This window comes from Podarcis liolepis (assembly GCF_965112155.1).
Source record: "Podarcis liolepis genome assembly, chromosome: 7".
Classification (NCBI taxonomy): Eukaryota; Metazoa; Chordata; class Lepidosauria; order Squamata; family Lacertidae; genus Podarcis; species Podarcis liolepis.
The window spans coordinates 3,986,936-4,009,230 of record NC_139561.1 but is presented as its reverse complement, the minus strand read 5'-3'; the positions used below and the strand labels follow the sequence as shown (position 1 = coordinate 4,009,230).

Here is a 22,295-nt window from a genome sequence, read left to right as displayed (position 1 = left end):
CTGTCAAACAGCTCTTACAGTCAGGAAGTTCTTCCTAATGTTTAGGTGGAATCTTCTTTCTTGTAGTTTGGATCCATTGCTCCGTGTCCGCTTCTCTGGAGCAGCAGAAAACAACCTTTCTCCCTCCTCTATGTGACATCCTTTTATATATTTGAACATGGCTATCATATCACCCCTTAACCTCCTCTTCTCCAGGCTAAACATGCCCAGCTCCCTTAGCCGTTCCTCATAAGGCATCGTTTCCAGGCCTTTGACCATTTTGGTTGCCCTCCTCTGGACACGTTCCAGTTTGTCAGTGTCCTTCTTGAATTGTGGTGCCCAGAACTGGACACAGTACTCCAGGTGAGGTCTGACCAGAGCAGAATACAGTGGCACTATTACTTCCCTTGATCTAGATGCTATACTCCTATTGATGAGGCCCAGAATTGCATTGGCTTTTTTAGCTGCCGCGTCACACTGTTGACTGAGTTTATTACCGTACATCTGTCTGTGACCTTTTATCTGTAAAAGATTAGCTGATGTACATGGGGAGGATGTGCTAATCCCATTTTATGATCCCCACATCCTTCTGAAGTGGGCTAGTAACAGCCAAGGCTATCTCGTTTCCTTGATGGGTGACTGAAGGTTTCAACTCTGAGCCTCCCATTCTTATCTAGACCTTTTCTGCTATACCACACTGATACTTGCATTTTTTTAAAATAGCGATTTGTATTTTTTCAAAAAAGACAAGGTTACGAATAATAAATAATAGGCACATGATAAAAATCTCCATAATTACAACAAAACAAGATATAACAAGCTATAAAACAAATGATGGCATTTAGTCTGATTATTTTCTTTCTCTTCAGAAGCACACTTTCAAATCTTGATTCCTGCTTCACAGTGAAAAGGATTGTAGTGACTTCTCCCCCAGAATTCATAGAACCTGGCTTGGATTGTCTCTTTCATTTAAAAAGCTTAATTTCTGGAAACAGTAATCCAGTTTTTTTCAGGACATGTCTCTTTGTTACATCAATGAGCACAGGAACATCTGGTATGCAGGTGATCAGCTTAGAATGTATTACGACTGTTCTACACAATCATCCCCCTTGGGTTAGGAAAAGATTTTGGAGTGGTCAGTGGGCAAGGAAGCTGCATCTGATGTGCATGGAGCTGACTCTAGACTCTAGAGACTATCTGAACATGCAGCAGGTTTGAGAAAATACTGTATTTGACAATGGCTTGGGAGAATACTCTTATGCTGAGATAGGCACTTATGGCGCTTAGTAAATCGGATCTCCCAGAGTGTGTTTTCTGCTTTTCTCCCACCTTATGCCAGAAGAATAGTTAGTTGCATTTTGATAGAGGATACAAATTGATGGACTTTTTAAGAAATTGCTTTAAAAAAACAACTACTTAAGAATTTTCCCATATTAAAATTTGCCTTCCAAGATCTTTCAGTTTCTAGTGTTTTGTACCATGCTTAACTGCAATTCACATTAAGTAAAAATGAAACAAACAAATCCAGATTTATTGGGACTTCCACGTTAGCGAGCTACAACTTGCTTCATGCAGCCGTTAGCAACAGATACCACTAAAAGAGTGGACAGGTGACCCAGACCTTGGAAAAATTAAAACTCAATTACTGTTACATGCTGTATGTTTGCCTACTGTAACTGTGGTTTGGAAGCTGCAGCTAGTGCAGAATTGTGTGGCTATGTTACTAAGTAGTGTACCTCTACCTGCAGACATGCAATACCTTTGGTTACCAGCCCAGGTTTAAGGTCCTAGCCATTTGCAACCAGGTTACCCGAGAATGACTTCTCCTGTACAGACTTGCACAGTGACTGAGATCATAATTGGGGGCACGCCTGGTTGTGTCACTAGTGCCTGTAGATAATATATCTTGCAGCAGCCAGGAGTACAGCATTTTCTGTGGTGGCCTTCATACTCTGGAATGGCCTCCCCCAGAAATAACTTTGATGCAATTTTGGCACAAGCTAAAAACTTTTGTGCTCACCTCAGCATTTGCAGCCTTTTAATGCTAGCCTCTGTAGAACTTCCTGCCTGCTTGATTGAACCTGATTTTAATTATATTCTTATATGCAAGGAAATGCCAGCTGAGGTGTGTGTATGCTCTGCTCTTCCTCCGGCATGTGGGGGGATGCAAAGCAAAACTCAACGTACAAGTGAGAGCAGCTGACCTTGAAGACTAAAGATGGTAGGACTCTGTAGCATAGTAGATTCACAAACCGTTACTGAAAGCAGGACTGACTGCAGGAAAAGTGGGGAATTGACTTATCTGATAAGCAGATTGAATCATAGAATCCTAGAGTTGGAAGAGACCACAAGGGCCATCGAGTCCAACCCCCTGCCAAGCAGGAAACACCATCAGAGCACTCCTGACATATGGTTGTCAAGCCTCTGCTTAAAGACCTCCAAAGGAGGAGACTCCACCACACTCCTTGGCAGCAAATTCCACTCTCGAACAGCTCTTACTGTCAGGAAGTTCTTCCTAATGTTTAGGTGGAATCTTCTTTCTTGTAGTTTGGATCCATTGCTCCGTGTCCGCTTCTCTGGAGCTCCCTGAATAAAGGGACAGGATTTTGAGGGGTTCTGTAACTAAAAAGGGACAGATGAACAGATTACCGTATTTTTTGCTCTATAAGACTCACTTTTTCCCTCCTAAAAAGTAAGGGGCAATGTGTGTGCGTCTTATGGAGCGAATGCAGGCTGCGCAGCTATCCCAGAAGCCAGAATAGCAAGAGGGATTGCTGCTTTCACTGCGCAGCGATCCCTCTTGCTGTTCTGGCTTCTGAAATTCAGAATATTTTTTTTCTTGTTTTCCTCCTCCAAAAACTAGGTGCGTCTTGTGGTCTGGTGCGTCTTATAGAGCGAAAAAATATGGTAGTTGATAAGGGTAGGCCCTCCAGGATGGGAATCATAGAATCTTAGAGTTGGAAGGGACCCAGGGTCATCTAGTCCAACCCCCTGCAATGCAGGAATCCCAGCTAAAGCATCCATGATAGATGGCCATCTAACCTCTACTACCGAACAGCTCTTACTGTCATAAAGTTTTTCTGAATATTTAGTTGGAATCTCCTTTCTTGCAACTTGAAGCCATTGCCTCGAGTCCTCCCCTCCAGAGCAGGAGAAAACAAGCATGCTCCCTCTTCCATGTGACAGCCCTTAAGATATTTGAAGATGTCTATCGTATCTCCTCTCAGTCTCCTATTTTCTAGGCTAAACATACACAGCTCCTTCAAGTGCTGCTCGCAAGGCTTAGTTTCCAGACCCTTGATCTTCTTGGTTGTCCTCTCCTGCAGACCTTCCAGCTTGTCAACATCCTTCTTAAATTGTGTGCCCAGAAATGGACACAGTATTCCAGTGTGGTCTGACCCAGGCAGAATACACTAGACTTCTGTTGATGTAGAAGAGTCCTCGACTTTTTTTTCTGGATGAATGAAGGGCTCACCAGAAGTGACTGATAAGGGGGTTTGGGGGCCCTGAGAGCACATTGGTTCTAAAACAAAACTGAGAGGAAAGCAGTGAGTAATCTCACAACATATTTTTTATTTTATTTTATTATACCTCTACACACTGCCTTGAAATGTTTGCATAACAGGAGATACATAAATATCTTAATAGCAGCAGTAAATAACTTTGCTTAGCATGTGGATAGGTAGAGAATTCCTCATTATTTTATTCTTTGACTATTCCCAACTAGTTTTTGTAGTTGCTGCCCAGAGGATTGGTAATGCAGTAAATTCAGATATGGAAGATATAATAGGTAGCCTGTGAATATGGAAACAGGAAAATTTTCCAAGACGTGCTCCAAATTCTGTACCCTGCGATTTGAACTAGTAGCTGGGAGAGTTAAGAATAGTTGTGGTCCTCTCTATATATGGTGCTAATGAAATGGAGGTTTCTCATGATTTGAGTTTCTCCTCTTCAGAAGCTGTTGTGTAAAATACCTGCAGCCTGTTCTTCTGTGAGTGAATATAGAGACCTGAGTGGGAGAAAGAAAACACCGCAGATAGGATTTTAGCTTTATGCGAGCAAAAAAGGGGAGATAAGGAATGCTGCTGTTGCAGGTTTATGCAAATAGGTAGCCCGTTTTCTGGACATAGATGCATATTAACTTATACTGCAACGTGGCGAAATTTTAGTGTGAATTCTGAAAGATTTATTTCTCAAGTGCTGTGATTGTAGTTGGAAGTATGTTTTAAAGAACTCCTGCAGGACTCCCCACGCTGCGGATGTCTGTCCGGCGCGCGGGGCGCTCTGCTTCAGGGCGCCCCGTCTGCCGGGCGGCAGGCTACTATCCGCAGCGTGGGAAGTCCCCGCAGGGCTGCCTAGGCTGCGGAGGTGTTCCTGAAGCGCCGGGCGCTCTGCTTTCAGGGCGCCCGACGCTCCAGGAAGCAGGCTTCTATCCGCAGCCTAGACAGTCCTGCGGGACCTCCCACAGGGCTGCCTAGGCTGCGGATGTGTTCCCGAAGCGCCGGGCACTCTGCTTTCAGGGCGCCCAACGCTCCGGGAAGCAGGCTGCTATCCGCAGCCTAGACATCCCTGCGGGACCTCCTGCAGGGCTGCCTAGGCTGCGGATGTCTTCTTGAAGCCTGGAGAGCGAGAGGGGTTGGTGCGCACCGGCCCCTCTCCCTCTCCAAGCTTCAGCAAAAGCCTGCATTCGCCCCATAGGACGCACCCAGATTTCCCCTTCATTTTTGGAGGGGGAAAAGTGCGTCCTATAGGGCAAAAAATACGGTAAGTTGCTGTTGCTGTTATGGATATGCAGTGCATGTGATCTGTGTGACTAAAAGTTTTGCATTATTCACGTTGGATGCATCAACACTCTTATTTAGTTGGCGATCAGCCTGTTTTAATTGTTAGAGCAACCAGGTAGTGTACATGGTTCCTCAGGAAACAAACAGATTTCAAAAGGGCAAATGTGATTTAAATTGATTTTTTTTGCTTGGTGAAATGCAGCACAGTCCTGCGTATGTTTACTCATTAGTAAATCCCATTAAGGGAAATGAAACTTAATCCCAGGTAAGTGTCCAGAGATGAGAGCCTTGCATCATATTTTGGTTAAATTAAGGCACTCCTGTCTCAGAGGCAAGGGTGTCCTTTGTAATCTGCCTGGCCATGTTGCATTTCTCCTCACATAGTTGTGACACCTGTCCTCTCTCTCTCTCACACACACACACACAGAGGGAGAGAGAGAAGTTTGCCGACTCTTATTTCATCGGTTGGATGGTCATCTGTCAGGGATTCTTGAGCTCTGATTCCTGCATTGCAAGGGGTTGAATTATCCCAAAATTAAAGGCCCATGGGTGGAGATTTCTGAAAGTATGAACTAGAGGCTCAGAGCAGAGAAGAAGCAGGGCCTCAGGAGGCCTGTGGAGGCCCTGAAGCAAGAGGAGTGCCATCACTATAGAAACGGTAGAGAAATTGATGAGGTTGATCCTGCTAGAAATCTTGTATATGTGTGAGTTTCTCTAGAAGGCTTCACTTGAGGCCATCATGCGTGGAACTTACTGGCCACATAAAACATTGCCGCTGCCCTAAACATGTTTTTATTTTATTACAATTTGGTTGCCTGCTTTTCATGACAGAATGTTCCCCAAGTGGGGAACAATACCAGCAAAACACAGGAAAATGATACAGTCATTTTGAGTCAGTGTGGATGCATGCACCATAGATAGGGGCCCATCCGCACAGGATCTGAACGCGCCACCCCAAACAAATAGATAAGGATTCAGCCTTGCTCTCATTTTGGTGTGAACTGTGCGTTGTGTCTGCAGTGCCCGCCATTGCCAGGGCATCTCCAGCTAGTGTGAGAGAGTAGGCTGGAAATGGGGCCCTGGGGTGGCACCCCTTTAAGTGTTGAGGGAGACAGATCTCCCGGGTGCCAGGACTTCCTGAACTAAGAAACATGGCAGCTGTGTTTTTCCTCAGCACTCTCTGAAGGAGAATCGCAGAATCATGGAAGTGACTTATGGCACTGCTGTGAGAGAAAGGGAAGGGGCAAAGGAACAGCTTTGACTTTTTTCATCCACTTTGCCCTATGTAAGAGTACTGTTTTACAATGAGACGCTTGAGGCTTTGGTTATAAGAAGGATTTGAAATCAATTAAGGCGGCAACAGTCCTGAGGGTCTTAATTGCAAATGAGCCGTTGAGATAATCACAAATATGTTCTTGGCAAGAGGCTTTGGGGGGGGGAAGGGGTTGATTTAGGAGAATTTCTTTGGAAAGGGGAAATCTGGTTTAAAGAAAAATAAATAAGGGCAATGCCCCCCCCCCATTTTTTGTTGTGCTTCCATAAAATAGGGGTCGTCTTATACATGGGGGCGTGTTATACATGGAAAAATACGGTACATCATGTGGCTGGTGCGTGCATGGAGGAGCAGCAATCTTCCATAAATGCCCCCTGAGATACTTTGACACTTCACAGGGAAATCTGGGAATTGTAGCTCTGTGAGGGGAATAAGGAGTCTCATAACAACTCTTAGCACCCTTAACAAACTACATCTCCCAGGATCCTTTGGGGGAAGCCATGACAGTGCTTTAATGTATGGTGTGAATGTGGCCTTAGTGGGAATTTGGCCCTGTTCCCAGCTCTCCCAGCTACAGCCTGGTCTGCTGTTAGCGCAATTTCAGGGGCCTGGTTCACACGCATGTACATCTCACTCTATGAGCACCTCATCCACTGCAAGTGGACCGCTGCAGACACAACTTCCATTGAATGGCAGGCTGTGCATGCCCTTGGGTGCCAGTTGTGTAGAGTAATCCAAGGTGCACGAACATGTGTGAACATTTGCAGGGTGACATTCATTTGGGTACTCAGAGTATTGCTGGTTTTGGGTGCCTGTGTGTGCTGGCAGGTGGGCGGGTGGGTGTGCGTCTACATGTGCCCCTGAGTATAGTATATTCAAGGGCGCTTGGTTTGAGCTGCTGTTTCCTTTTAAGGGACTGGCTTGTCTCTTTGAGCCGGAGGAGGGTGTGGGAGGGAAAAGTCAATTGTAATGATATTGGAGCTGTATTACAAAGAGAATAAATTCTTCTCCCCGGAGGGCTTTGGCTGATGGTTCCCCCCCCCCCACTTTCTTCTCTCTTTCTCCCCCCCCCCTCACCCTTTGTGCTGGATACAGCTGTAGAACAATTGATTTCTCTGGCAAGGAGTTAAGCCTTGCACTTTGAAATGCCTCAAGTTGTGAGAGGAGTTTTCTTCTTGCTGAGGCTGCCATGAGAACAGTTCAGAGGCCTTGCCCTCTTCTTTTGACTTAACTCTGGCTTCTGTTGCCTCTGGGTGGTAAATATAGGGGATTGCACCAATATATTCCATTGCTTGCTTGCTTTGTGGGTGGGTGTATGGGAAACGCTAATGGTGTGTAGGTGGCACTGTGCAAGTAGTTGCCCGCAGCTATTGTGAATAGTAGGGCTACCCCCACTTTTCTCCTTCTAACAAATAATACTGTGGCCTCTGCTCTCTTACAGATTTACACAGCAAATGTAAAACAGGGGTAGGCAGATTAATATAAAGGGGTATGTGGGTGGGTGGAATGGTAACATTTTTCTTCCCCAGAGCTGGAATAAAAGTGGCCTACCAACAGCTCACTATCCAATTTCTGGTGGGTCACCCAGGGCCTGTGGGTTGCTAGGGTCCTTGCACAGAATCAATGTCTTAATTGTATTGGGGTCCTGACTATCCACTGTTGCTTTGTACATTAAAAAACTGATTAGTAGACCATGAGTTCTCTCTTTTTAATCTTAAAAAGGCTCAGGTCAGGCCAGCCCTGCTGGTAGATCTATGTTGTAGAACTGGTATTGGAGGTAAGATATACAAAAATGGATAAAAGCTTTTAAGGCCCCTCCAGACCTCCTTTTTATTATGCATTTATGGTGTTTTAAGGTCATGATGGTATTGGGCAGCTTATATGTGATCCCAGCTTTCAATACTGTTCGCACCTGCAAAAGTTCTGGAGTGGACGTACTGCTTTGCTTCTAATTGGTGACTGTCCAATAACTTCCTGCTGAAATCCTGTAACACCTTGTACTGCAAATGTTCTGGGGAGCTTGGTCCCATTTTTGTTGTACTATACTCCTGACAGTGATAACAGTAATGTTATGTACTGAAGTTCTTACCCTGGGCCAGCAGGGGGATACTGTAGATAGTTTTCACTCAGGTCCACATATGCAAATAGGGGATTGAAAGTGATGTTCGGTGATTGGATAGTTACAGAAAGTTGTTACAGTTGCGTTGTACTGGAGCTCTATATAAGCAGGCTGGCTGAACCCTTCAGTTCAGTTCAGTTCTGGCCTGTGAATAAGCAAGAGCTGTTTGAAGAATTGCTGTGTTGTCTGATGTGTTCACCCACAACTTAACATTGGGGAAGCATAGCAGAAGAACTGGTAAGCTAGAATGATGTGTGGACAGTTCAGTATGAATCCACCACTAATGCACTATAATTGCACCAATGACATGTTGCAGACTACACCTACATCTTGCTAATTTGAAGAGGCCCCAACATTTTCCATGTAGTGGCTTCTCTTCCATGCAATGCTGACTGGGCTGTGACATGGGGGTGGTACGATGCCCAGGACTTCACCTGAGTGGCCAAACAGCTCCTGACGTGGCGTGGGTGGGAGAGGTGGCTTGCTGTGGAGATAATATGTATGCTTGGTGGATTTTCCAGTATGGTCAAGGCCTTTCTCTAATTTTCTGGTCTTATGGACTGTGATCTGATTGACACTTGCAAGAACTCTGTTTCACTATCTTCCTTTACACCTCTGTTGGGTCATTTCCCCCTTGGAATCCTAAGATTTTTTTTGTTCAGCTGATTCTTGTGCCTGAGTCTGCTTGATTTAATCTCATGACCATGTTGTCTATCTTGTATGAACCCAGGAACACAGAAGAGAGCTTTCAGCTATTTTTGACCAAGCCTCTAGCTGAGCCATGGCTCTAGCTTATGAAGGCTTGCCTGGATATACCCTTCGGAGTGAGAGCACTTTACAACACCAGAGAAATGTACATGAGTCTCCCAAGTTGAACCAAAGGTTTTTGGTCTCCCGTTCTGTGCACTTGAGGTTAATGGTCCACTTAGGATAGTAGTGTGGAATCTCTGGGCCTCATTGAAGTTGGCCTGCCAGGTGGTTTTGGGTAAACCCTAGACTGAGCCTTGCTGAGATGGCAGCACTTTTCAATGTGATTCCAAGGCTGGAATAAAGTGTGCATATAAACCTTATTGGCTGGGTTGTATGCAGTGGGGACGCCGCTGACGCAGAGGTATGAATACCCCTAAACATTTTGTGAATCTTTGTACTTTTGTCCATTTACTGTATTTATTTTTCGTGATTTGAGCTATAAAATGGTGATTTTCTTGAGTCAAAATCAGAGTACTCCTAAACATTTTTTTAAAGAAAAAAGCACTGGTTGTATGTATGTATGTACATACCACCCCAATCTCCAAGCAGTGCAAGATTCTGTGGGTTTCAGGCACTAACCCAGTATTTGTGTTTCCTTTTTGGAGTAAAGCACAGCAGAGACTGTGGTGTTTTTAAGCTGTATAATTTTATTTACACGTATATACAACCTGTACCTAGATGGAGGGATTGCTGAGCATTCACATCCTATGAAAGTCTGGCTTCCCCCATAAGGGCAGCACTGGATTCAAAGGATGGCAAAAAGGCCATCCTCTGTGTCTCTTTGTTTCAGCCTGTCATCCTCTGCTCATTTGGAGTTCTGCCCCTGCTTCTCCTTTTTGCTGCTAACTGACTCCAAGGACATCCCTCCAGCCTACATCATTCAAACCCTAAAGCTGGCCTCTGCCTCTGCCCCTGCCTAGTAGCACCCAGCAAAGAAGGGACCTTCTATTTCTCCTTGCCTGGTGATCTTGCCTTCCGATGGTTTCCCTGCTGGGCCATCACTGGCCTTTGTCCCCTGCTAATGGCCATCCATCTAGCTCAGCTGATCCAAGTTAGCACAACTAACTCCAGGGGCTTTTGTGTTGGGCAGTTTAATCAAACCTTGATTATTTGAACCTTTACTAAATCATAACACATTTAGGAGGATCTAGCACCCCCACACCCCCAGCTCATAACACTATTCTTGTGCATAAACAAACAGTAAAATCCGACACAAAGAAAATCCAAGTTACCGTATGTACCTAGAAAGGTTCAATTTGTGGTGAACGCATTTTGGAAATGAAGCAAATACGTTCAATTTTCCTCATTGTGGTGCACCCTCCTCTGCTGGTTGCAGTGTTAGAAACTGGGACAGGAATGCTAGGAGCCATGTGGTTCCTGGGACCTAGGTTGGGGGCACAAAAACAAAATGTCTAGGCACATTTTCCCCCCTGCCTCGCTACCAGACCAGGCAGCACTGGAGAAAAAAAAATAAGTAAAAATTTTCCCCGGTGAATTGCGGTCTGCAAAGTAGCACCATGCTACCCCAACAAACACCTGATTCACCCAGCAGTGCCATAGTGGCGGGTGTGTGTGGGTGTGGGTGTGGGTGTGTGTCTTTGGTGCTGCACCAGGTGTTTGGCTGGGGTCGTGCCGCAGCAAAGGACCTGCATCTCTTGCTACTGCAGACCACCTTACTGTAGCCAGGCAGTTGGAGATGCTAGACATCTCAATCCCGTTGCAAAAGGCTGGTTGCCAGTCACAAAACGCAACTGGCGCCCAGCTAATTTTGAATGCTGGCTGTTGTGGAGAAGGTACTGGAGCAATGCAGGACGCAGAATCTCAGAATACTGCAAATCGTGTGTGTTTGAATAGCCCACAATTAATTGCTGGTCACTTAAGGCTACAAAAGAATCCTTCTTTTCCATCTTCCCTCAAGGGCTTTGATTAAATTAAGCATAACGGCTTAAAATGAATATGGAAATCTTGTCTGCTGGAATCTTGTGTGCTTGATTTCTATTAAAGAGTGTCTGCTTAAGGGAAATGCTGTTCTGCCAAATATTACTTCAAAAGCCATAAAGCTAATTTGTTTGCAGGTGGGTAGTCAAGATACTTTTTTCCTCCTCAGATGAAAACCTTGGACTTGGACTCAGAGTGGAAGCTGGGAACTGTGGTGCCCTTTTTGGGCAAATGCCGGCCATTTGTGGGCTATTGCTGCCAAAGGTGCACACCAAAGAGCTGGGTAAGAAGTTGATTTATTTCAGTTCGTATATTTATACCCTTCCTTCCGTCCCTCCAAAGAGCTCAGGGTGGTGCACATGGTTCCCCCCACTCATTTGATCCTCACAACCACCTGTGTGGTAGGTTATAGAGAGAGAGATAGGAAATGGCCCCAGGAACTCCCAGTGAGGTTCCTGGCTGACTGGGGATCTGAACCTGGTCTCCCAGACCCTAGTGCAGGGAAATGCTGAAAAAGAAGGGTTGATTGCCAGTCGTGGGCCAGTCTGCTTTCGGTTTGGCCTGCCAGCCCACATGACTTCCCTTACCTTGGGCAACTATTGTGTAGTTCGGTACCACTTTAAGGTGGAAAATGTGCTAACAGATGGTCTCTAAGCTAGGAGTAGCAACAAAAAGGCCATGGATTTGACTCCAGCCACTGTTCAACTTGAGCTATTTAAATAGTGGGCTCTGTTCATCTACCCATCTGCCTGCTGCCTTGTAAAACTTCCACATACACCCACATTTTTATTAGTTGCATTCCACTTATGAATCACTTTCAACAATGAAAACAGCTGTAAAAACAGCTATGCAATGTTGTATATAAAACAATTAGAACAATTTCACATACAAAAACGACTTGAGAGCCAATACAGGCACAGGATGGGATAAACACCATGCATGCGCTTTTAATTTCAGTCTCACTTCACGCTGCCTGGCTGTGACCCAATAGGTTGCTGATTGAAAGGAACTGAAAATAAAACAGCAGTCATCATGATGCCAAACTTCATGGTGTAGCCACAGTCAGAAAACACTGTATGCTTCTGATTACTCCAACTTTAAAAAGTTATCAAAAAGAGCTGCTAAATTAAACAAGAGCTTGGAGCACTTTCACCTTAAAGCTAAATGGGACAGAGCTTTAAGTTTAGGGGAAGAAATGACATAAGTCGGGGAGGACAGGACTTGTGATGTGTAAAAGGATGAGCAGTGAAGGCGGAAAGTCTTTTCTCCTGTGATAACAGAATTCAGGATCATCTAAAGAAGTTGGCAGGCAGCAGGTTCAGGAAAGGCAAAAGGGCATTCTTCTTCACACAATGCATCATTAACTAATAAAGTTCATCACCACGAAATGCTGGTTGGATGGTTTTCTTAATTAATTAGGCAAATATGATCAGGAAATGTCCACATTTAGAAGCAATATAGAGTGTGAATCATCTTAGAGCTGGGCACTTCTGGAGGCAGAAGGATGGCTTGCCTTGGTCTCTATCTGATCAAGCAAGTTCAGACCAATGAGAGAGCGAGAGCGAGAGCTGGTGTTGTTAAGTACTGCTTGGTAAGTACTAAGTTGCTAGTACTGCTCTTCACCTCCAAGCTGGGGGGGGGGGGGTAGGTTGCTGAGTTAGGGTGGAAGATTGAAAAGTCAATGGACCTGAATCTTCTCCTCTTTTTGCCTTCAGGAATTCTTTTTCCACAAGAACATGAGCTCTCTTGGATTTTGCAATGTAATTAAAATATCAGAAGGAAACACCAGGTAAGATCTGGAGTGGATGGGAAGGTGGCCTGGGAAAAATGTCTATATACTCCCCTGGCTTTCCCCACATATTTTTGTATAACTTACAATGCCACCTGTGCTCTGTTTCCATCGTCTTATCCTTATCTCACATTGTTTATACTTATACTGGGGTTTAAAGACATCATATGCTGCTGTGGTCTGCATAACATTCTTAAGAAGTTGCAGGTGCATGAATGATTAGGAATAGCACAATGTTAGAAATTCCACAATGTTAGAAATTACAGCAGTGATTATACTTGGTTGTGTGACTTCTGCTCTGCACCTTCTTCTCCCTGGATCAGTGTTTCCTCCTGGTGCATTCCAGTTTTGGCCTAGCATTGTACCTTGTAGACATTGGAAGTGCAACCCAAAAATCCACACTGCTAGTGCAGAAAGTAGAAATTTGAATATTCAGTGTTTGCATTGTGTAAAAAGAGGCAAAAACAGTAGAGCAAACCTTTGCTTGGTGTAGCTGGGTTTTTTAGGGCTGTTGTTCACTGCAGCTTACCTGACCTCCTTGGTCACATGCTGCCCCACCTAGTCCAAGGTCTACCAGCTGCCTCTTGTCCTATGCAGTACTACCCACCAGGAGGTTGATTCTCCTTTGTCAGCCCTGTTTAAATTAACAGTATTGCTATTTTGTAGTTCCTCTTTTATTTCAAGAGGGTTTGTCCAGGTGAACACCCTGATGGACTATGCCTTGTGTTAATTAGGGTGGGTGGGTGCCATTTGACGTCAAAAGTCTTGGACCAGCTATTCAAAGAGTGCTGTGTTTGGGTTAGTCATTTATTCTCTGTGTTTCTTGATTTCCCCTTACTTCCTCTCTCCCCCCCCCCTCTCCATCGCCTCCAAATTAAAATGTAGATAACAAAGCTTTCTACCTCATAGGATTTGTGTGAGGATTAAAGACTTTATTCTCATTAGCCTGATTCCTAATTACTTTAATTGTAGTTTGTGAAGTTCTTTGAAAACTGAAATCCCCAAAGTGCTAAGTGTTATTAACAGCAGGGAGGAGAGAAAGTACTTGATTGATATCAGAGCAAAAGCAAAGATTTTTTTAAGGGAGGTGGGTCTAGTAGAGTGAAGCCCTTTGCTTTATGCTCTGGATAACATGGGCCAGTTTCCACCCTACTGTGTAACTCCTTTTCAAAGTGGGAAGAACTCTGGAACAAGGATAAATGAATTTTGCTCCAAGGAAATCGTCATTAGTTAACCACATTTTGTAATCTAAAGCTAAATTATGCAAATGTGTTTTCCTTAATAATGGGCATTTTGAATGCTGTTTTAGCACCTTAAAATCAGAATAATTGTGTTTGACTAGTAGTAAAGCAAACATCGCTCTCAAGATTCTAAAGATCAAGAAAGTTAAGGTTCTAGAGTTACTTCCCCCCACCACAAACCACCCTTTGGCTCCAAAACCCTCCAAGGCAGTTTACCAAAAAGACCTTGGCGCAATTGCAAGAGGGCATTCATGTGGTCTCCTCCGTATGTTGTTGGACTGCAACACCCATTGTTTCTGACCAGCCCTGCTGGCTAGGGCTGATGGGGTTATAGGCCAACAATATCTGGAGGGTACCACACCGGGTGAGCTAGATAGGATTAAAAGTCAAGCTGGGAGACCGTCTCCCCTGCCCTGGCTTGAAAGAACAAGAGTTAAAGGCTCATATATAACACTAAACTATGGTTAATCTAAAACAGAAGCAGTAGCTTTTGCTCCCTTGTGGCTGTGCTGAAGCAGGAGGAGTGAATGCATTCTTTAAAAGCCTGACTGAATTAAAATATATATTTTGTCCTAAAAGAGGGCGGTAGTTTAACCTCCATTGGAGCACTGCCATCAAGAATGCCCAGTCCAGCATCCTCATCCTTGGGGCAGTTCCTCCAAAGATGATTCTAATTGATGAAACAGGGATCAGGCCAAATGGTCCATCTAGTCCCATATTCTGTTCTTGTGGTGGCTAACCAGATGCCCCAATGGGAAGCCCATAAGCAGAACATGAGCACAACAGCTCTTTGCCCACCTGCAATTCCCAAAAACTGGTATTCAGAGGTATTCCTTCAGACCTCCTTTTTGTTACATTTCTAGGCACAGGTCCATGTCTGAGTGTTTTTGTGGGGTGGTGGTGCTTTCCCCAGGAATACCCCATGTTTTACTGCCAAATCGGGACAAATGGTAATCGGGTTTTCTACAGATTGCCATTTGCTCCGATTCAGCAGTAAAATGCAGATTTTCCTGGGGAAAGCGCCAGGACAAAAGAAACCCACCGACAGAGAGCTTTAGAGGTTAGCCCTGTGCCTCGAAAGAGAGACACAAAAGGAAGTATGGATGAGCCCTTTGTGCCAGTTGAAAGCCAGTGCAATTTTAACAGCTGGGGAAGCAATATTCCAGAACTATTCTGGTTCCAGCATTTTGCAGCAGCAGGTATAGATTCCAAACCCTTTTTAATGGCAATTCAACATTGGTAAATTAGATACTATAAAGTACATGTACAGTGGTACCTCGCAAGACGAATCCCTCGCAAGACGAAAAACGCGCAAGACGAAAGAGTTTTCCGTTTTTTGAGTCGTTCCGCAAGACGAATTTCCCTATGGGCTTGCTTCGCAAGACGAAACGTCTTGCGAGTTCGTTTCCTTTTTCTTAAAGCCACTAAGCCGTTAATAGCCATTAATAGCCGCTAAGCCGCTAATAGGGTTGCTTCGCAAGACGAAAAAACCGCAAGACGAAGAGACTCGCGGAACGGATTAATTTCGTCTTGCGAGGCACCACTGTATAGATTTTGCAAGACAAACGTGGGGTGGTCATTGCCTTCTTGGCCTTGCTTCTGAGGTTTCTGGCTGGAATTTTTTGCTACCTGTTGTGGTGATGGTCATTACTTTATTTGCCTTTAAAAATGAGTTGCGCAACTACAGTGAGGTCAGGTCTATCCAGAAACAGCATATATTTGATACCAGGTACTATGAAAGACAACAGGGGATGGCTGTAACATTCAGTTTGGCAAGGAACTGTTAGATACTGAACACTGGATTAGATTGGCCTTGCTGTCATTTAGCAAGATGGTTCCTAGATACTGAAGAGTAGCTGTGGCAGCATCTTGTACTTAGTTTAGAGCAGGGTGAGAAAAAAATGAGCAAGCAATAGTTATAAATATTAATCACTGTTCAGCAGGTTCTGCATGCCTTCACATACCGTCCTTATCCTATTTATGGACAAGCAAGAGGCATTATCAGAGTTGAAGGACACACTCCAAAACCTACTGAAGAAGGGTGTGAATCAGTGATGGGTGAAGCAAGGGGAGAGGTTCAAGGGCCAGGTAGACACACCTGAGGGACCAGCTTTGACTCCCCATTCTGAGGTTCCTTACCCTGCTTTAGAGATTGGGAATGGACCTTGGTTTGACTGCCATATTCTGGGCAGCTGGGGGGCATTTTCAGCTCTTAGGAATGTCACAGGTACGGGCATCCCATTATTAATCTCTTATATATGAACTTTCTCTCTCTCAGATTCAGAGGCTGGCTGGTAAGAAGACTCTGCTGCTTCCTCACAGTGTGTGATTGGAAAATTTGTGCTGATACCCCCAGTGATCTCCCAAAAAGAATCTTCCACAGCAAGAGGTACTGCTGTTCAGTGGAGGTTGGCCCATTTGAGCAAACGGGGCGCTATCTCATCCTCAGTCTGCCCTCATTCAGCCCCCACCTGCTTGTCTTTTATTTACATCCAGTCCAAGGGATGGCACTCATTGCTTGTTAGTTTTCTCTCTTCAATCTCAGTGTTGCCCTTGTAGAATTCAGCAGGGAAGATGGTCACAAAACTAGAATGAGTTGGCTCTGCCTGTTATTGGCTCTGGCTCCTGGCCTCCTGCCCTACCAGTCCCAATGGCCACCAGTTACCTCTGCTGCTCTTAACTTGGGGCACTCTGGCGGTTGAGCAGCTTTTCTGCCTTCTGATGTTAGGTTTGGTAGCATTTTTTGGGGGGGGATAATTTTTATTCATTTCCCAATAATAATGAAAAAAAACACATTCATATTAATAACAAATCGAGCCAAATCTTACCACATTCTAAAACAAAAAACAATACAGTGAATTATAGAGTCCGAATTAAATCATTTCAATGGGACTTCCCATGTTCCGGATTTCAAGAGCCAATGTCCATCATTTATTTTCTCTTTCTTCATTGTTACTTCCCGATTTTCCAATCCTGATACTGACCATCCTCCTTTCTCAGTCAGTCGCTGGTATAACTATCTTGTTTTGTTTAACGATTCCATATTTCTGTAATCACGTAGGAGGCAATTTTCTTCCATATTGTTCTCAGTTATAATATTTTGAAGCACAGTCCACTTTTGATGACCCCTCCTTTCTCTGCTGATGTTCTGCTGATTCTTGCTGTAAAAGGCTCTGGGCTTCCATCCAAGGTTGAAGTTAATTAGTGGTACCTATTGCCTTTGATCTTTCTAAATAAGCTGATGTTTCCAATGTACTATAGGGGTGTACTTCACAATCAGTAAGTTACACAAAGATTGTTTCCGGTTTCCCCATAAAAACCCACGGCAGCTCTCTGGGGCCCTCGGACAGCTGGCAGGCATCCAGAGTTTACCATCACTCTCTTTTCAAACAGTATGTGATAATATTCCATGCAAGCAAATGCATCTTTTGTAAAGTACATCACTTTTGTAGTTCAAATAAAAAATACCTCCAACCTCCCTCTGGTAAGGGAGACTGCTTTTCCTTTTCCTTTCCTTTTCCTTTCCTCATCACAACTGCTGCCGTCGCCATCTTCCTTCCTCGGCCCGAGCCCCTTTCATATCTGCTCTTACTCTGCCAAATTTGATTAGGGCTGTCCACTGAGGACTGTGAAGCTATTACATCCAATTAGTTTTGCGCCTCCTGCATTTCCTTTGGATAATTAATTCTTTCTTGGTGAGGTTCGCCAAATCATGAAATAGCAGCTATAACAAATACAAAAATATGGCAGCCGCTCACCTCATTCATCAAAATGCCAAGATGAGAATCTTTTTGAAGTCCGGAACTTGGCCTCCAGCGATTGTGTAATTTAGCAGATTTTTCTTTTACCTCTTCCCATCCAGAACATGCCTGTTTTTTTGTCCAAATCTTTTTAATTTTTTAAAAACAGGGATTCCCGGCTGATGAGACTGACTTTGGAGAGTTGCCAGATTTGTGCCTTGGACATCACCTAGCATCCCTGCCTCCACATCTTGTTGTGGAGCGCAGATAGCGGATGATCTGTGGGTGGCGCAGCCCCCCACCCCACCCTCATATTAACTCTGATTTACTGGCATGGCTGGGAGTCTGATCTCTTGGGAAACAGCCATATCTCACTGCCAGAAGCCGGAAGTCTCCAGGTTGGGTAGCATTTTAGTAGCCCCCATGGCACTTGGCAGTGAGAAGCAAAACCACCTGTGCTGCGTTTGCTGATCGGCTTGACAGTTCAGCTGGTAGAATCTCAGTGTCATGGGTGCAAGTCCCACGTTGGACAAAAAGATTCCTGCATTGCAGGAAGTTGGACTACATGACCCTTGTTGCCCCTTCCAGCGCTACAGTTCTATGATTTCTATGATCTAAGATAAAGTTGTGTGTGATGCATGCCTACTGGCTAGCATCCATACCACCACTTTGCTTTCTACACTGGCCTGCGAGAGCTCCAATTGGAGAACAGCCTTTACCAAATGTGTCATGGACTTTGAGGACGCTCAAACTCAGAACAAAGGGAGAATCATGCTAAGAGGAAGACACGTTTGGCTAACACCATGATCAACTCCTGCCCAGAAACCTATGTTTCCACTGTGGAAGGACATGTGGATCCAGAATTGGTCTCCACAGTCACTTATGGACTCGCTGTTAAGACTGTGTTCATGGAAGACAATCTTACGCAGCTACGAGTGATTGCCAAAGAAGAAGATTCCCAGAACAGCCTACAACTTTTAAAAAAGAGAGAGTAAAGAAGAGCTTTTTTTAGTGTAGTATACAGACACTGTTCATCAGACAAAATGTATCTGACATGTTCATGAATCTTTGTAAGATGAATTTATAAATGTAGGTACACAACCTTGAGAGGAAAACAACAACAGTTGGAAGAAAAGGACAAGACCTGAGATCTAGCGTTTGACTTGTGAGGCGAACGTGATAACTGCTACACTACGGAAACAACGTTTGACTGAAGAAGTCAATCTGAAGAAGTGTGCATGCACACGAAAGCTCATACCAAGAACTAACTTAGTTGGTCTTTAAGGTGCTACTGGAAGGAATTTTTTTATTTTGACTAGGCAGACCAACACGGCTACCTATCTGTAACTGGACCCATGGAAGGCACTACATTTTTTGTGGCTTCCCTGTGAGGAAACATGCTCTGAGCCTGAGAAGCCCAGTCGTGTTGCCCCTTGCCTGCAAAGCCGGCAGCCCCCCTCCCTTTTCAAATACCCTCCCTTGTGGAGTGTTCCCTCAGCCTCCTCTCCTCTCCCCTCTCCTTAGGAGTCATTTCAGCAGCTGTGCCTGGTCTCTGAGCCACCCCCTGCCCCAAAGAGAGGTGCCTCCTCATGCCTGTCCACAGGGGCCTGGGAAGAAGATGCCCCCAACCTTAGCAGCCCACTGGAGACTGGCCAAAGGTGAACGTGAAGCCAGTACCTTACTCACCTTGGTTTGGCAGCAGTGGGTGCTGCCGGGCTGCCAGGCGGAAAGGCTACCCTTCAGTGTCGGGCACTGTGCTCCCAGGCAGGCATGACACATAGCAAACACAAGAAAGGCCGGTGCGATACCTGCCCAGCCTCCCACTTGCCTGTCTGTTCCCAAAGTAAAGGGCTGGTGGACTGGCTGATTAGGCTCCCTCACCTACTTGAAACTGCTTCAGCTCCTGGCAACCAGCACGCCTTGGCCAGCCCCAGAGTCACCATTCACCTGGGGATCTTGTAGCCAGGGCTGCTGCAACAAAGAGCTGTGCAACCCTTTGGGAGGCAGATAATGTGAGAGGGCATCAGAGGAGGGAGGGAAGGAAAGAGGGACAGAGGCCAGTGTTGCCAACAGCACCCCAGGGCGCCAAGGCACACTGGTTGAAAACCACTCCGCTAATCCTTTCATTCATAAGCATGCATTGAAGTGGGAGGGAAATCTACCCCTCTGACCACTCTTAAATCCCTCTCTTTGTGAGGACAAAAGACCGCTGAGAAATAATTCCTGCTTATGCTTATAAGGCAGCCCTTCAAAGTTCCAGTCCCCCTTTCCTGTCTCGTGTGCATACTCAAGATTGCTTAATCCACGTTAGTTACCTTTTGGGAACATTTTAGCTATCCAGGCAGTTTCTGGTTTTCTTAAAGCCCCAAACATTCTTCCTAGCTTACAGACCTCTCTACCTACATGTTTGCATGTGCACAAACACAGCTGGACCATCCTCATTCAGTTTTGAAAAATCCTGCTGTAATGCTTCTTGTCTCTCGGGATAAAGACAGAGGAACTCTATTTGGAAACCAGGTATTATTCACCTTCAGTTTGCTTTGTGATCTCAAAGCGCTGGATGTGAATGCACACACTTCCCCGTCTGTTTTTTGAGGCTGGGTGGGCCATGCCTTCCTCTGGGGTCAAATAAAGAATTGCACCAAGCAGTGGTTTGTCTGCAGTGGTTCTGAGTTACTGTGGTACAACCAGGCAAGCACTCTTGTCTAGATCCTTCAATCTGTACCTACATGGCGGTTCAGCTCTCCTTTCCCCCTCCCTCCCCCTGGGTCCCTGCCCCTTACTCTTCTGTAAACTACCTGCAAGTCTCTCTTTGATGTCAGGCTGCTGAGTTGGGATGACCAAAGCACTTTGGTGTGCAGAGCTGTTGGAGGTGTATAAGGCTACAACCCAAGATTTGCCAGTAATGACACAAAAGCATATATAAAAATGGCTTGCTTCCAGTAGAGTTTTTTCAGGCAAAGCTGCTGGATTCCTTGGAGTCTGAGGGCGTTTTTTGACAAGTGATGCTGAAAACGCTTTTAAATAAGGATTGTGTCCCTTGTGAATGGTTAATGTACCACAGAGGGTGGGGGAGAGTACATTCTAACTTGTATAGGTTTTTACTAATGTAAGAAATGTAAAGCGGGGAAACCCTAAATGGTTTGAGAGTTGCTTGTGGAAATGGCACAGCTGTGAACCTCTGAAGACAGCAGCCTGTTTCAGTGGGTTCAAGTTGTGGACCTCCCTCGGGCAAATGGGCTGGATCAAAAGGAAGTAAAGAAGCCAGCAACACGAGATCCCTTGGGGCAGAGATAGCTATAGTGTGTGCCTTACAGTACTTCCCATGTAGCTATAGAATCATAATTTGGAAATGTATATATTTCTTCATTTGGGGAAATAAATCTATATTAACAAGTAGAATTTTTGTTATGCAGATTACTCTGCCAAATTAGAACAGGAGGTGGCAAAATTCTGAAGGTCCAGAAAAAAGAAGGAAAGTAATAAAAATCTTACAGTGGTATACTGGGTGCTCTGAGTTTAGAATACTATATATCAAGATCTTTTTTAAAAAAAATTCATATTTTATCACAAGGCTTTCTGAAGCAGAATTCACAGCGTAAAAGTTGCACAGTCTTTGTGAACTTACATATGCAAAAGAAAAATGTCCAACAAAATACTGTACAGTGGTGCCTCGCAAGACAAAATTAATTGGTTCCGCAAGTTTTTTCTTCTTGCGAGTTTTTCTTCTTGCGAAGCACGGTTTCCCATAGGAATGCATTGAAAATCAATTAATGCGTTCCTAGGGAAACCACTTGCCAGGCTGGCGGTGCGGAGAAGGGCTTTTCTCCCCACCGCAAGCCTTCAGGACAGGTACGGGAACAGAGGGGAAGGCGCGCAGCGCTTTCCCTCTGTTCCCGGGGCTTGCGTGGGAGGAGGGTTTTTCCTCCCCACCGCCAACATTCAGAACAGCATTCTGAATGTTGGCGGTGGGAAGGAAAACCCTCCTCCCACCCCAAGTCTTCAGGAAAGCCATCCGAAGCTGGGCGGCGGGAGGAGGCGTTCCCCCCCCCCCCGCCCGGCATCGGAGCTTCATTCCGATGCCGGGCGGCCGGAGGAGGCGTCCCCCCCCCCGCCCGGCATCGGAGCTTCGTTCCGATGCCGGGCGGCCGGAGGAGGCGTTCCCCCCCGCCCGGCATCGGAGCTTCGTTCCGATGCCGGGCGGCGGGAGGAGGCGCCCCCCCCCCCATCGGAGCTTCGTTCCGATGCCGGGCGGCGGGAGGAGGCGTCCCCCCCCATCGGAGCTTTGTTCCGATGCCGGGCGGCGGGAGGAGGTCCGAGGACAGTGGGGAAGACGCGCTGCGCTTCCCCGCTGTCCCGGAGATTTCCCTATGGGCTGTCGTCTTGCGAAGCAAGCCCATAGGGAAATTCATTTTGTGAAGCGCCTCCAAAACAGAAAACCCTTTCGTCTAGCGGTTTTTCCGTCTTGCGAGGCGTTTGTCTTGCGGGGTACCACTGTACAACATTAGTATAAAAAAACTTTGCAACAAGTGCATTCAGTGTTATATAAATTACAATGCCTGATTCAGAAATTGAACAAAGGAATGCCATAATACATCACAAAGTATTTTCAAAATGGAATATATTGTGCACATAGATAGTATTGGCCTTATGTCTTCCTTTATTAAAGCTGATACTCCATT

General features: G+C 45.3%; 1 protein-coding gene across 17 annotated transcripts in view; it reads left to right on the top strand.

Moving 5' to 3' along the window:
* Positions 1-22,295, top strand: part of GPAT2 (glycerol-3-phosphate acyltransferase 2, mitochondrial) — an 86,701-nt gene that overhangs the window by 26,441 nt on the left and 37,965 nt on the right. For 8 of the 17 annotated variants that reach the window (XM_083514202.1, XM_083514204.1, XM_083514209.1 and 5 more), the window contains 3 exons: positions 11,013-11,126; positions 12,559-12,632; positions 16,152-16,262. In XM_083514202.1, the coding sequence (XP_083370328.1) occupies positions 11,013-11,126; positions 12,559-12,632; positions 16,152-16,262 (299 nt within the window). Of the gene's footprint in view, positions 1-3,393; positions 3,528-5,093; positions 5,468-5,841; positions 6,049-6,615; positions 6,820-11,012; positions 11,127-12,558; positions 12,633-16,151; positions 16,263-22,295 lie in introns of those variants that run through there. The other 9 variants (XM_083514212.1, XM_083514207.1, XM_083514200.1 and 6 more) reach the window with 9 other exon arrangements.